At 33.2% G+C, this 12,904-nt stretch overlaps 1 protein-coding gene across 2 annotated transcripts; it reads right to left on the reverse strand.

Annotated features, from left to right (window-relative positions):
- Positions 1 to 7,439: 7,439 nt before the first annotated feature.
- On the reverse strand, positions 7,440 to 12,686 carry LOC142627228 (uncharacterized). 2 transcript variants are annotated; one of them, XR_012842790.1, is made up of 6 exons: positions 12,085 to 12,686; positions 9,629 to 9,728; positions 9,414 to 9,549; positions 8,985 to 9,080; positions 8,676 to 8,910; positions 7,440 to 7,566 (listed from the first exon to the last, which is right to left on the reverse strand). XR_012842790.1 is itself a non-coding variant. In XM_075801047.1 (5 exons), exons 1-5 carry the CDS (start codon positions 12,491 to 12,493, stop codon positions 8,773 to 8,775), a joined length of 879 nt encoding a protein of 292 aa, XP_075657162.1. In that variant the 5' UTR covers positions 12,494 to 12,686; the 3' UTR covers positions 8,515 to 8,772. The 2 variants fall into 2 exon arrangements, 1 of the variants encoding a protein (XP_075657162.1); XM_075801047.1 differs by lacking the exon at positions 7,440 to 7,566 and having other exon boundaries at positions 8,515 to 8,910.
- Between the last annotated feature and the right edge of the window lie 218 nt (positions 12,687 to 12,904).

A 12,904-nucleotide genomic window follows, 5' to 3' on the forward strand; every position in this document is an offset into this window, starting at 1 on the left:
ATCAACAACATCAACAACTTTTGAAATTGAGAAAAAGGTACGTAACATTTTTTATGAAGTAGTAAATTAATACTTATGGAAAAAAATTTAAATCGAATTTGACATAGAATTATACAAATGATAAATATAGTTTCTATTACAAAAGAAATTTTTTTATAACAATTTCTTAGATAACAACCACTTTATGTGAGGTTTAATACATATAATAATTCTTGTAAAGTCTCTCACCCGAACTTATCTAATATTCCATTCCAATGACTCCTCAATGCAATCCAAAAAATTTGTACGTACATGAACCTGAGAGAGATAAAAGAATTAAGGTTAAACCAAGTATTTTTAAAAAAAATTTAACCAACAAACCAAAGTTAGAATTTAACTCTATCATGGACTCTTTAAAATCTAATCATCACATCATCAACTATTTAAATAAATAACTAAATAAAAAATAATAAAATTTAATGCCAAAAACATATACAATGATGGTAAAAAAAAAAAAACTAAAAAACTTTAACGCCAAAAACATATACAATGAAGGTAAAAAAAATTCTTAAAAAGAAAAAAAAAATATGTAGAAGGAAAAAAAGAAAAGAAAAGAAGAAGAAGTGAGGAAATAGAAGATAAAGATTTTTTAGAATTTAACTCTATCATGGACTCTTTAAAATCTAATCACCACATCATCACAAAATCACATGAAAATCTAGCACAAATCATATGATCTTTAATTCTTTGCTCTTTTGTGGTTCATATCCATAATAAAATCAATTAGGCCTCTATTTTTTGTTCTCAAATATTTTATTCTAAGTAATTGAAAGAAGAAGGAGGAGGTATATAGTTGTATCATACTTATAAGTTAACTGCAAGTTGGTCAAATAGAAGCCACTAACGAAGGTAGCAATTTTTTTTTTAAAGAAACGGACATCTAGACAAATTACAATTCAAGCTTTTCCAGGTGGAAAAATTGACAATGTTCAATAAGATGAGATTTGACGGATTATTTTGAGAATTCGTCCCTGGGATTTGAGAGAACGGGAGAGGGAAGATAAAATAAAAAAGAAAAAAAAAAGAGTAGAGCTCAAAGAAAGTAAATCATAAACCAAAAAAAAAAAAACTTGCAAAAAATAGAACCTGTAAATTTGTTGGAGCCTCTGACAATAAATTTCTTTAATCTGAAGAAAAAGAAAGGAGGATGTAGAGCTAAACTAAATGTCTTCAATCTGAAGAAGAATGAGAGATAAAAAGTTAGATAGAAACTACAAAGCGTACGTGAGTTTGTGTGGGTTTTAAAGTGTAAGAGTTTTAATTTACATATTTATCCTCGTTAGTTGAAAACTTATAAGTGGATATGATGAGAGTACTTTAGGTATTCAAAATGTGGAATTTACATATTTATCCTCTTTAGTTGAAAACTTGTAAGCATATATGATGAGGGTATTTTAGGCATAAAAAATGTGGAATCCAAACAGGGAAAGCCCCTTAAATAATAGTATAGTCATTAGTTGAAAACTTGTAAGTGAATATGATGAGGGTACTTTAGGTATCCAAAATGTGGAATTTACATATTTATCCTCCTTAGTTGAAAACTTGTAAGCAGACATGATGAGGGTACTTTAGGCATCCAAAATGTGGAATCCAAACAGGGGAAACCCCTTAAATAGTAGTATAGATATACTCTATTTGCTTAATTGCATTTTCACCATCTTAAAATTTTCTAATTAGGATACTCAACAATTCAGACTCGACTCGACTTGAAAATAAAAAAACTAGATTTTATTTGTTTATTTGACAAACGGGTCAAGTTAAAGCAAAAATTTATGATTGATTATTGAACAACTCGAACTCAATTGTAATAATATGTTTGTAAACGAACTAATGAGTATGAGATTTGATTAAGTTATATACATAGTATTATTATTAATTTATACGTTTAAATGTTTCGAATATAGTTATATGGACTTTTTTTTTTTTTTGTTGAGAAACAAAAATTTGTAACAATTATAGCATTAAGATTTGAAGAAACACCTTTCATCCGCACCTCTAACTTATTTTATAAGATATTAAATTACTATTTATAATTTATTGATGATATAAATAGTTTTTGTAGTAAACTTATATACAATTTTTTAAAATATAAGATTGATGAATCTAATTAAGTCAAAAAAATATAATTTTAATTATAATTTAGTTATTATTAATTATTAGGATATATTTGTGAATGGGAAAAAAATTTAGTAATAATTTTGAGAAAATAATAACTTAATCAAGTGATTCGTGAACAAGTTCAACCTTGTTTGATAAGAAATCAAACCAAGCTTGAATATGTATTTTAGTTTGGTAATGAGTTTGAGTTTAGCTTGTGTTTAAAAATTTTAAAATAAACAATTTTGAACTTTTAATACTCAACTTAACTTGACTTATATACAGCTATATGAAAATTTGAGTAATATTATTCCTTAAATATTAATAAAAATTTTAAAAAAATTACACAAAAGGTCCCAACTTTATAGCTCCAAATTTATAAGTTAATCAATTAAAGTTCTAAACTCATGAAATTTTTTCAATTTGAAGTCTTTGTCCATTTTTGTTATTCTTGGAATTATAAAAGCTACATGATCAATTACGAATTATAAAGATAGAATAAATTAAATAAATAAATAACAGGGATAGATAGAAACTTCAAATTTTGAAACTATTTCATCAAGTTTGGGTATTATTTGATAGAACTAAAAAAATCATGCAACTTAATATAAAATAAAACATGGTATAAACTTTGAGCTTTATCATGTAATCTCCCCTAATGATTATTTTAGACTCCCTTTAAATTTATGGAAATCCTAACCAGGGGAACAAAATATTTGTTATGAATAATTAAAAAAAGATAGAAAAAAGAAAACATATTTACAATTTCATCTATAGTTAGGGAAAAAAGAAGAAGCAATTTACACATATATTTTCCTTATTTACTAGTATTTCATTAGCAGTATTACTTTTGTATTGGTAGAGAAAATTCCACATTTTTTCCCTCCATGTGGTGGGGCTTGTGTTGTGGCTACTAACCGCGTCGGTTTGTTTGGATCTAACAATAATTGTCATCTAAGAATAATTGTCAACTATTTATTATCCTTTGCCTATCATCCGCCTATGTATTCTAAACACGATTGGATTCCCAAGATCTTGGAGTTGACCTCTAAAAGATCTCTTTATCACCGACTTAACATTCAAGACTTTGGAATTGAATTCTGTATTACGCCCAAAAACAAAAATGTAAAAAATTCATCACCAACATAGGAATCAAGATTCAGAATCAACTTGTCAACACCGAAAGTTATGAACAAATATTCTTAACTTGGCTTTTTTTTTTTTCTTGGAAAATATTTTTAACTTGGTTTTGGGGTTTGGGCAAAGTTTTAGTGCGTATCTCTATATATATTAATCATTCTTTTATTTTCATTTATGCCTTTTTCATAATAAAAAATCTACAACTGTAAAAAGAAATGAAAGAGATCAAACGTAAATCACACTTTTTTATTGGGGTTCATATAATGTCATTTGTTTACTTTTTATTGATCCTTGAGTTGCTTTCTATTTAAAATCCATATATTTATTAACTTGTGTTATTTTTTAATTCAAGTTGGACCCTTCTAAAACCCATTTAACAAGTTTATAAGGATATTTATTAACAAAAGTCTTTTTATTTTTGTCTTTTTTTCCTAAGACCACTAGGAATAAGTAAATAAAAATTTCACTTCAAATTTTGGACATCAACATCCTCCAACTCATGGTGTTTCACGATCAATATTGGAAATGAATGGAAAAGAATTGGAAGTATGAAATATTCTTAACTTGGCTTCTTTTTCTTTTTCTTTTTTTGGAAAATATTCTTAACTTGGTTTTGGGGTTTGGGCAAAGTTTTAGTGCTAATCTCTATATATATTAATCATTCTTTTATTTTCATTTCTGCCTCCTTCATAATCAAAAACCTACAAATGTAAAAGGGAAAGGAAGAGATCAAACCTAAATCGTTTTTTTTTTATCGGGATCCATATAATGTCACTTGTTCACTTTTTATTGATTCTCAAGTTGCTTTCTATTTCAAGTCCATATTTTTATTAACTTTTGTTAATTCAATTCAAGGCGGACCCTTCTAAAACCCATTTAACAAGTGTATAAGAACAATCATTAACAAAAGTCTTTTTATTTTTGTCTTTTTTTCCCAAGACCACTAGGAATAAGTAATTAAAAATTTCACTTCAAATTTTGGACATCAACATCCTCCAACTCATGGTGTTTCGTGATCAATATTGGAAATGAATGGAAAAGTATTGGAAGTATGAAATATTCTTAACTTGGCTTCTTTTTCTTTCTTTTTTATGGAGAATATTCTTAACTTGGTTTTGGGGGTTGGGCAAAGTTTTAGTGTGAATCTCTCTCTCTCTCTCTCTCTCTCTCTCTCTCTCTCTCTCTCTCTCTCTATATATATATATATATATATTAATCATTCTTTTATTTCCATTTATGCCTCCTTCATAATCAAAAACCTACAACTGCAAAAGGGAATGAAAGAGATCAAACCTAAATCACTCTTTTTTTATTGGGTTCATATAATGTCACTTGTTCACTTTTTATTGATCCTCGAGTTGCTTTCTATTTATAATCCATATTTTTATCAACTTTTGTTATTTTTCAATTCAAGTCTGACCCTTCTAAAACCCATTTAACAAGTGTATAAGAACATTCATTAAAAAAAGTCTTTTTTATTTTTGTCTTTTTTTCCCAAGACCACTAGGAATAAGTAAATAAAAATTTCACTTCAAATTTTGGACATCAACATCCTCCAACTCATGGTGTTTCACGATCAATATTGGAAATGAATTGAAAAGTATTGGAAGTATGAAATATTCTTAACTTGGCTTCTTTTTCTTTTTCTTTTTCTTTTTTTGGAAAATATTCTTAACTTGGTTTTGGGGTTTGGGCAAAGTTTTAGTGTGAATCTCTATGGGTCCGTTTGGATACAGCTTATTGCTGAAAATTGAAAACTGAAAACACTGTACCAAAATAATTTTTAAATGTGTGAATAGTGTCGTGGGTCCCATTTTTAATTTAAAAAAATCTGAAAAGTGAAGTTTGTGGGTCCCGTGAACAGTACACGGGACCCACAAATGTGCTGAAAGTCAACAAAATCGGCTACTGTTCATGCACAGTAGCATGAACAGTAGCCTTGTCCCCTGTGAAAAGCGTGCAGCAGAAGGAAAAAAAAAAAAAAACGCTGAAATTTCTCAGCAAAACGCAAACGCAGGTTATCCAAACACACGCTAAATATATTAATTATTCTTTTATTTTCATTTCTGCCTCCTTCATAACCAAAAACCTACAATTGTAAAAGGGAATGAAAGAGATCAAACCTAAATCGCTCTTTTTTATTGGGGTCAGTGCCAGAGTCAGGATTTGACTCGGGGGGCAAAATTTATATACACTATGCATGTATATTGAAACACACACATATTACATATATGTTGGGTAGTTGTAAATGATTTTTTTTTTTTGCATAAATAAGCCATCTTCTGTTTTTTTATTTTTATTTTTTAATATAGTAAACATTCTATTTATAAATGAAAATATTTTTAGTAATTAAGTATGAACACCAAATACAACTAACGTAATTTTGTGCTATTATATAATTATCTCAAAGTTTTGGTTTATTATACAAAATTTTATGAAGTAGGATAATTATTACATAAAGATATTTTTTTTAGTAAGGATCCACATGGTGAAGTGGAGAATTGACACCAAGTCCCAGCCAAAGCTAGTTGGCTATTATATGCATGCCAGGCCAGCCCCAAGCCAAAGCTATGAGGCAATTATTTGCTCTATAAGTCTTAAGAGGTGCACCTTTTTCTACCAAAAAAGAGAGAGATGCAACTTTGAGATGGATATATTGTCAAACCAAATACAAACCTTCTTCTTACTATAATTTAAAAGCCACCCTACTATTTTTTTTGTCGAGCCGCGGGGGGGGGGGTGCGGGGGCAACTACCCTCCTCACCCCCCTAGCTTCGTCCCTGATTGGAATCCATATAATATCACTTGTTTACTTTTTATAAACCCTCAAGTTGCTTTCTATTTAAAGTCCATATTTTTATCAACTTTTGTTATTTTTCAATTCAAGTTGGACCATTCTAAAACCCATTTAACAAGTGTACAAGAACATCCATTAACAAAAGTCTTTTTATTTTTGTCTTTTTTCCCAAGACCACTAGGAATAAGTAAATAAAAATTTCACTTCAAATTTTGGATATCAACATCTTCCTGCTCATGGTGTTTCACAATCAATATTGGAAATTAATGAATGGAAAAGAATTGGAAGTATGGAACTAGAATATAAATCTCAAGCCAAAACCACTGCAAAGTGCAAAGTCATAAATCTCATTCTTAATCGTTGATATTAATAGTTTAATACCTCCACCATTGGCATCTTTGATCATGAGAGAAACCAACAACCTCCACCCCTACCAAACTCGTGGAGATTGTCGCTGTGAAACATCCTAAACCCCATGGCCATGCCCTTACCTCACCATGTCGCCTTCTGCACCTCAATATGACCCTTATAACCCGTTCACGTCAATGATGGAAAAAGAGAAATTGATGAGAGAGTGCGTGAGACTTAGATGTTGGAAAAATTAATAATAATAATTGATGGGGTGCTGATTTTGCCTATCTCCAAGTCGTCCATAAAGGTCGTCCATGGCCAGTTTGGAATTGTGAACACCCTTCTTAAACTACCTTCATCTACCTCGTCCAAGTAGGAAGAACTCTGGACGAGGTAAACACCACCAGTGATACACTCGTCCAGAATGCCGATACCCTCGTCTCGAAGGAATTTGGCCGATAGACGAAGCAGTCCCTGCGCATACCAGAACACATTCAAGGAGTCCCAGGACGAGGGTACCATACTTAGGAAAATCTCTGAACATGATGTGGCAATCCCTTATCCCACGCATAACCACCAGGTATCCGTTGTGGAACAGAAGCATAACTCCCAAACGGTTATGCAAGTTACACTTGATTCCTACCTCTCCTCGAATCTAGGAGAGGTTCCAATCTTGATAACCGCCTGTAAGAACACTATAAAAGGGCTGTTTCAGACAAATCCAAGGTACATTCATTTTTTTATACCAAAAAAGTTGGAACTCATAACATGGAGAGAAAAACTAACTTTGCCATCGAAGGATTTTCGGCCGGCAGCCCCGGTCGCCTTTGATTCGTTTTTCTTTCTTTTTTCAGGCCGCAGAAAGAACCAGTAGTCATTTCAAGTCCGAAGCATCCAGCCTACTGATCTTCTTTGCATCATCAATAATACTCATTTTATTGGCTAGGCATTGCAGTTCACAGTTAGTTTGGCTAGCTACAAACCACCCAACTGCTGAATGTTTTCAAGATTTGTTGGCAAAAATTTAGTTTTGTATATACATCAGTCTAGAACAAGCCTAGTGTACTGTATTTGTAGTATTTCACACGTACTGTGCCTATATAACTCTCTATTGTACAAAGCATAATATATGTGAAGTACAAGTAAAATGAGTATACTACAAGTACAGAACACTAGGCCAAGCCTAATAACAACTATAAGATGTGTAACATTGTACAACAGAGAGCCTTATATAAGCAATTAAGCATAGCATGTGTGAAGTACAAGAAATATAAGTGGCCTCGACTAACATATATACCAAGTCCAATACTAATACCCCTTTTGCCCCTATTTATGAGGTGAGATTAGTGTTAGAGACAAAGAATCCATAACATAAGCTGATTGTATAACATGGACAGGGCAGACAATTGCAGCAGATTACTTTCCTTGTACAAGCTCCGGCCCACAAGTTGACAACTCCTATAAGGAAACTACAACGCAGCCACCATCCCATTATGCCACTACATGATCTGTATAATTCCCATATGATTCATGTGATCCTTAATTTGTGTGCGTAATCCCATGAAACATGGATCCCTTTTTCTTCAAATATACTTGTATTTATTTACACCCAATGGGTTTGTCAACATATTGAAAATATTCTCCCTCTTTTGTTCAATTAGAAGATCAAATCTCCTTAACTATTTACTTGATTCACACACACCAATAAAAAAGGTAACACAGGAATTCAACTTTCCATGACAAAGTCCTATATCTTGAATTTGGATTTAAATTCCTTATTCTCCACTTGTTAAAAAAATTTTGTTAAAAGAAACCCCCTCAGGTGAAAAAAATTCCTTATTACCAAAAAATAGAAGGGAAACTTTGGTCATGGGTTTTTATTTTATTATTTTTAAAATATCTTGAAAACAATTGGAACAAAATATGTTTTTATATGAATATTTCATCATTAATGCCGTACTTCAGTTACTTTATGTAGTTCACATTAAAAAGAAAGTAGGTAACACATGTATATAATACTCCTCATGTATATGCAATTGCTCAAGTTTAAGAGTCAAGATCAAGTTACAGCCCGAAAGATACAAATCAGATTTGATCAAAGTAGAAACCCCATGGACATTGCTTCAACTTGGTTTTAAATGTGGACTTATCATGAGCTTTGAAAAGAAACTAACATATACAATTTTGTTTGAGTTAATTACGAATTAGTAAATACTATATACTACATTTTTTTTTTCTTTCTTTGAGATAGGTAAAATGAGTATTATATACTATAGATCCGGCTAAAGAACTTATGTTACGGTGTTCAATCACAATTTCTTGTCCACATTCTTCCAAGTAGAGGAACTTCATACCACATCCTCGGTGTCTTCAAGAGACCGCTTCTTGGCCTTCAGGTTAAGCTCAAGGCTTTGAGGTAGAGGAGGGGTCCTTCCTCGACGGAATAGAACTGCAAGAGCCCTCATTTTCTGGCAAAGATCAAATACCTGCAGATAATTTAGAAAGCGTGTTACAAAGGATCAATTGTTTTGCAAAATTTAAAGATTTGTCCGTTTCTTACAGATGAGGCTTCTATCTCTGCAACGCCTTCACAGCCTTTACCTCCGCCTTGCAGTAAGTCACAATACCTTGCAGCTTCATTCTCGTCTTCAAATACCTGCAACAACAATCAAGTTATTGAGCAAGCAAACAGAGTAGATCAAAGAGAATCTAAAGATACTAGCCTGCATTGAACTATTCACACTAGAAAGTGGCATGGTATACGGTGACTGGAGTGCTACATTTATAAATAGGGGACTGATGGCTGAGTAAGTGGATAATTAGTACCAAAAATGGTGGGCGACGTATAATTAAACTTTACACAAGTTACTACTTAGGGTAACTCAAACTATGCATTTGCAATTACACACAACTAATTGTATACTTACTAGCGTATTCATGTTCACAAATATTTTTCCAACACAACAAATATTCAAAAACGAAAGCTTACAAGCACTCCCTCCCTAATATCCTCCACAAGCATCTGAAACTTTGTACCGGATCTTGACTGTTTAGCTTGATTTCCAATTCCAGACCTCCACTTTCCTCCCTTGGAAAACAATAAGCCAAGCTCCCTTTCAACTTCACTGTTACAGAAAACAGAAATTTATTCAGTCAACAGTAGCAATCATCCAAAAGAAAGCTGAACATCAATCCAAAAGATACCTGCGATTTCTTCGGGTTTTCATTGTGCATAATTGGTTTTCCCGTTGGGTGAGTACATAGACAGGCTTCGAAGTTTCCCTCCATGGATTGGCATCCAGTACTGTACAAGAATATAAAAGACCGAAAATCAATTTACATTGTAAAACAAATATGATATTATATATGAACAGAATGGCAAGCTTCACAAAATAAAGCATATCACAGAACATACCAACGTAATACTTTTGATCTACTCAGCTAGAAAAAATAAATGTAATACTTTTGAACTATGAATGATGAGTAACACTTGAAATACTCAAATATGAAATAGAGATGGATAAGAGCACAATACGACTGATAATAGTAGTTCTCAACTACAATGATTGAATGTTAATTAGACAACAAAAGATGTGGATGTATAAAAGTACTCCTACAAATAATTTACCATTAAGCCACAAATATCAGACAGCTGCTAATGCCAAATGAACTAGCACTCTAGGAAAAAGCAGGTATATTCAACTGAAGCCAAAGAATTTTGGTATGGCTTGGAAAACAACAATTAGTCCATCCAATTGCAAGTATATGTAAATATCTAAATCCCAACGTACAACCATGCACTTGTAACTTATAAGACATATCAAGCATATAAGCAGATTGCACATTTAGTTTTCTCCACCAAACAATCACATTTGGCTTCAATACTTGCAAATAGTCAAATACATTATATATAACACATCATAGTAATAGCTTCCGAGTCCTATCCAACATCAAAGTACCAAGTCATGCTCAGTTGGTAGGGATATAAGGTGAGAATTTAAAATTCCTAGGAGTTACCAAATTATAGGTATTTGGTTAACTAATATTGTATGAGTTTTAAAAATCTTGGGTGCCTACAAGTTGTTCTAGATGGTTGCCTCCCTGTAATGGTGGTATAAGTTCAACTTTGTAGTATGTGAGGTGGGTTCTTCCAAAGTGGCTGGACGATGGAGTTGGGAGTCTAGGTTAGGAACCACACAGGGTTTGTCATTGCCATGAGGTGCAAACCTCTTGTATTGTCTGAGAACTAGATGGAGCTGCAGATAGCAGCTTCACGAGATGTGGTGGTTCATGCAAGTGATTTAGGTATCAGTAGGGCTGTCTTCAAATGTGGAATACTGTGGATTAAGCAAGAGCTTGATTGTTTGGGATCTTCTTCACTAGCATTAAGTCATATGGTTGGGGACATCATAGTCCTAACATGCAGCTTTATGGATCGGAGCTTAAAAGCCTGAGCAAACAAACTGGCTAGGGCCCTTGTACATCATGCTATCACTCAGGAGGAGGGGTCTGTTTGGACTGAAGGAATATCCTCTATTTGATAGGAATGGTTCATTGTCCTCCATATGGGACTCCCATACTTTGTAAATACATCCTCATTTGATTAATATAATTTCCTTTTGTTCCAAAAAAACACCTTAAATATCCCAATTCCCCCAATTCATGGGATTCTAAAATAATTTAATTAGAATCTCAAAAAAGCATGGACGCTAAAAAACCTTTTGTGCGTCTATATCAAACCAGCTAGGACACTCCTACTGTTCCTTGTGTATGTTGTCCCCCGTCCCACCCACACACACACACACACACACACACACAAGTTACAGGGAGGAATCTCTTGGAATAGCCCTTGACTGTTTCAAGTGTGTGCAGTCCCCCGTCCTAGACATACAGGGTAATTAAACGGAGGAATCCCTTGGAATAGCCCCAAGATGCTTGGTAGCTAAAAGTTTTGAACCCATGATCTCATGGATTTCATTAGGCCTTGGGAAACCACTAAACCCAACTCCTTGGGGTTTCCAAAACAAATATGTTTGGTTTTGGATATGTTTTTTTTAAAATCCTTGATAGTTGCTTGTTTATTTTGAAAACTTAAAATGAACATAACATATGATATGGCTATCAAAGTTATAGCATTAACTTTTTCAAGAATTGTTGTGTGTGTATAACGTCAGTATTGAACACGCTTCTTAGATTAGAATGGTAACAAATCATGCCTAAAACTAGTTAAACATTTCACCTACGAAAATTGCCATGTGGGTCATATATATATATATATATATTTTTTCTACAGTTAAACTTACATTAATAAATGCTTAGAATTTATAAAACTAGATTGTTACAACCTACGGAACACTTAGGTTGCATTTAGAATTAAAGTTTAAAGTCAACTTATTTTACTATATAGTTTATTTTTTTACTATTTAGCTTATTTTTTCTTATTAATTATAGGTGCCACTACTTCCAAACGGACCCGACAACCAGTTCCACATAAATTCAATTCATACACTCATTTTCATTAAAAGTGAAGATCATTCAGATCACACACAAAGTATGTATGTTTCTGGCTTCGTAACTAAATAAAGCTATGCAAAAATACCAAACAAACGAAACTGATAGAGAAATGAGAGAAGAATTAGAGTATAATAATAAAAAAATACCATCATAGCTGCTGGAATCGAAGGTCTGGTGGAGGTGTCGACGCATGTCGTAGGCACGGGACGACACCTGTTTCACGAACTCGTTCGAAGTTCCAGGAATGGTCCCGTCCATGTGGAGCGCTCTCTCCACTTCCTCCCTTTCCTTCTCCTCCTCGTCGTCGTCGCCATCGCCATCGCCACCACTATTTTCTTCTTGCTGATGTGAGAATCGTCCGCTACTTCTCCAATTACAAGAAACTTCCAGAACTCTTCTCCTCCTCCTCGAAGACAAAAACAGACGAGGGATGCGGTGGTGTTTGTGAGTACTGGCGGTGGTTAGAGAAGAAACGACGACGAGTCGTCGAGGGCGGCGTGGGTCATTTGGAGGAGGGAGGACTATCGTGGGCGACACTGACGACACAGAATCCATGCTAATTGATACCGCAGATAAATTTCACTCTTTTTTTCTTTTTTTTTCTTTTAAATTTAAAAATTTTGGGGTTTGTGTTTTTTTTTTTTATAATAAAAAAAATATATAAGTTGGAAGAATTGGGAGGAATTCTCAGCGTGAAAGGGTGTTAGGTTAGGAAAGGAAGGAGGGAGACGAAACGAAATGTTTTGGCGTTTCTCTCTCGTATGGTCTGGTCTGCTGATATTTTGGAACACCTCTGTAGGTGGGTCCGGGCCGGTTTGGTCTCTGAAACGGACGGGTCAAATTCGGACCCTTTAGCGGTTATCACGGGTCCATTAGTTTTGGGTTGAGGGTCAAACCGTCCCTCAATTCTTGTTCCTGAATATACATCTCTATTTGATAATATTGGATGGAAAAATAAAAATAAAA

This window comes from Castanea sativa, chromosome 3, assembly GCF_040712315.1.
Source record: "Castanea sativa cultivar Marrone di Chiusa Pesio chromosome 3, ASM4071231v1".
Classification (NCBI taxonomy): Eukaryota; Viridiplantae; Streptophyta; class Magnoliopsida; order Fagales; family Fagaceae; genus Castanea; species Castanea sativa.

Bases quoted from the DNA above. Each gene is read 5' to 3' on its own strand.
- LOC142627228 (XM_075801047.1), bottom strand. From the start codon at position 12,493: ATGGATTCTGTGTCGTCAGTGTCGCCCACGATAGTCCTCCCTCCTCCA. The intron at 9,729-12,084 runs GTATTTTTTTAT...ATTCTTGTACAG, and splicing joins CGATTCCAGCAGCTATGATG to TACTGGATGCCAATCCATGG. The intron at 8,911-8,984 runs GTAAGAAACGGA...AATTATCTGCAG, and splicing joins CAGAGATAGAAGCCTCATCT to GTATTTGATCTTTGCCAGAA.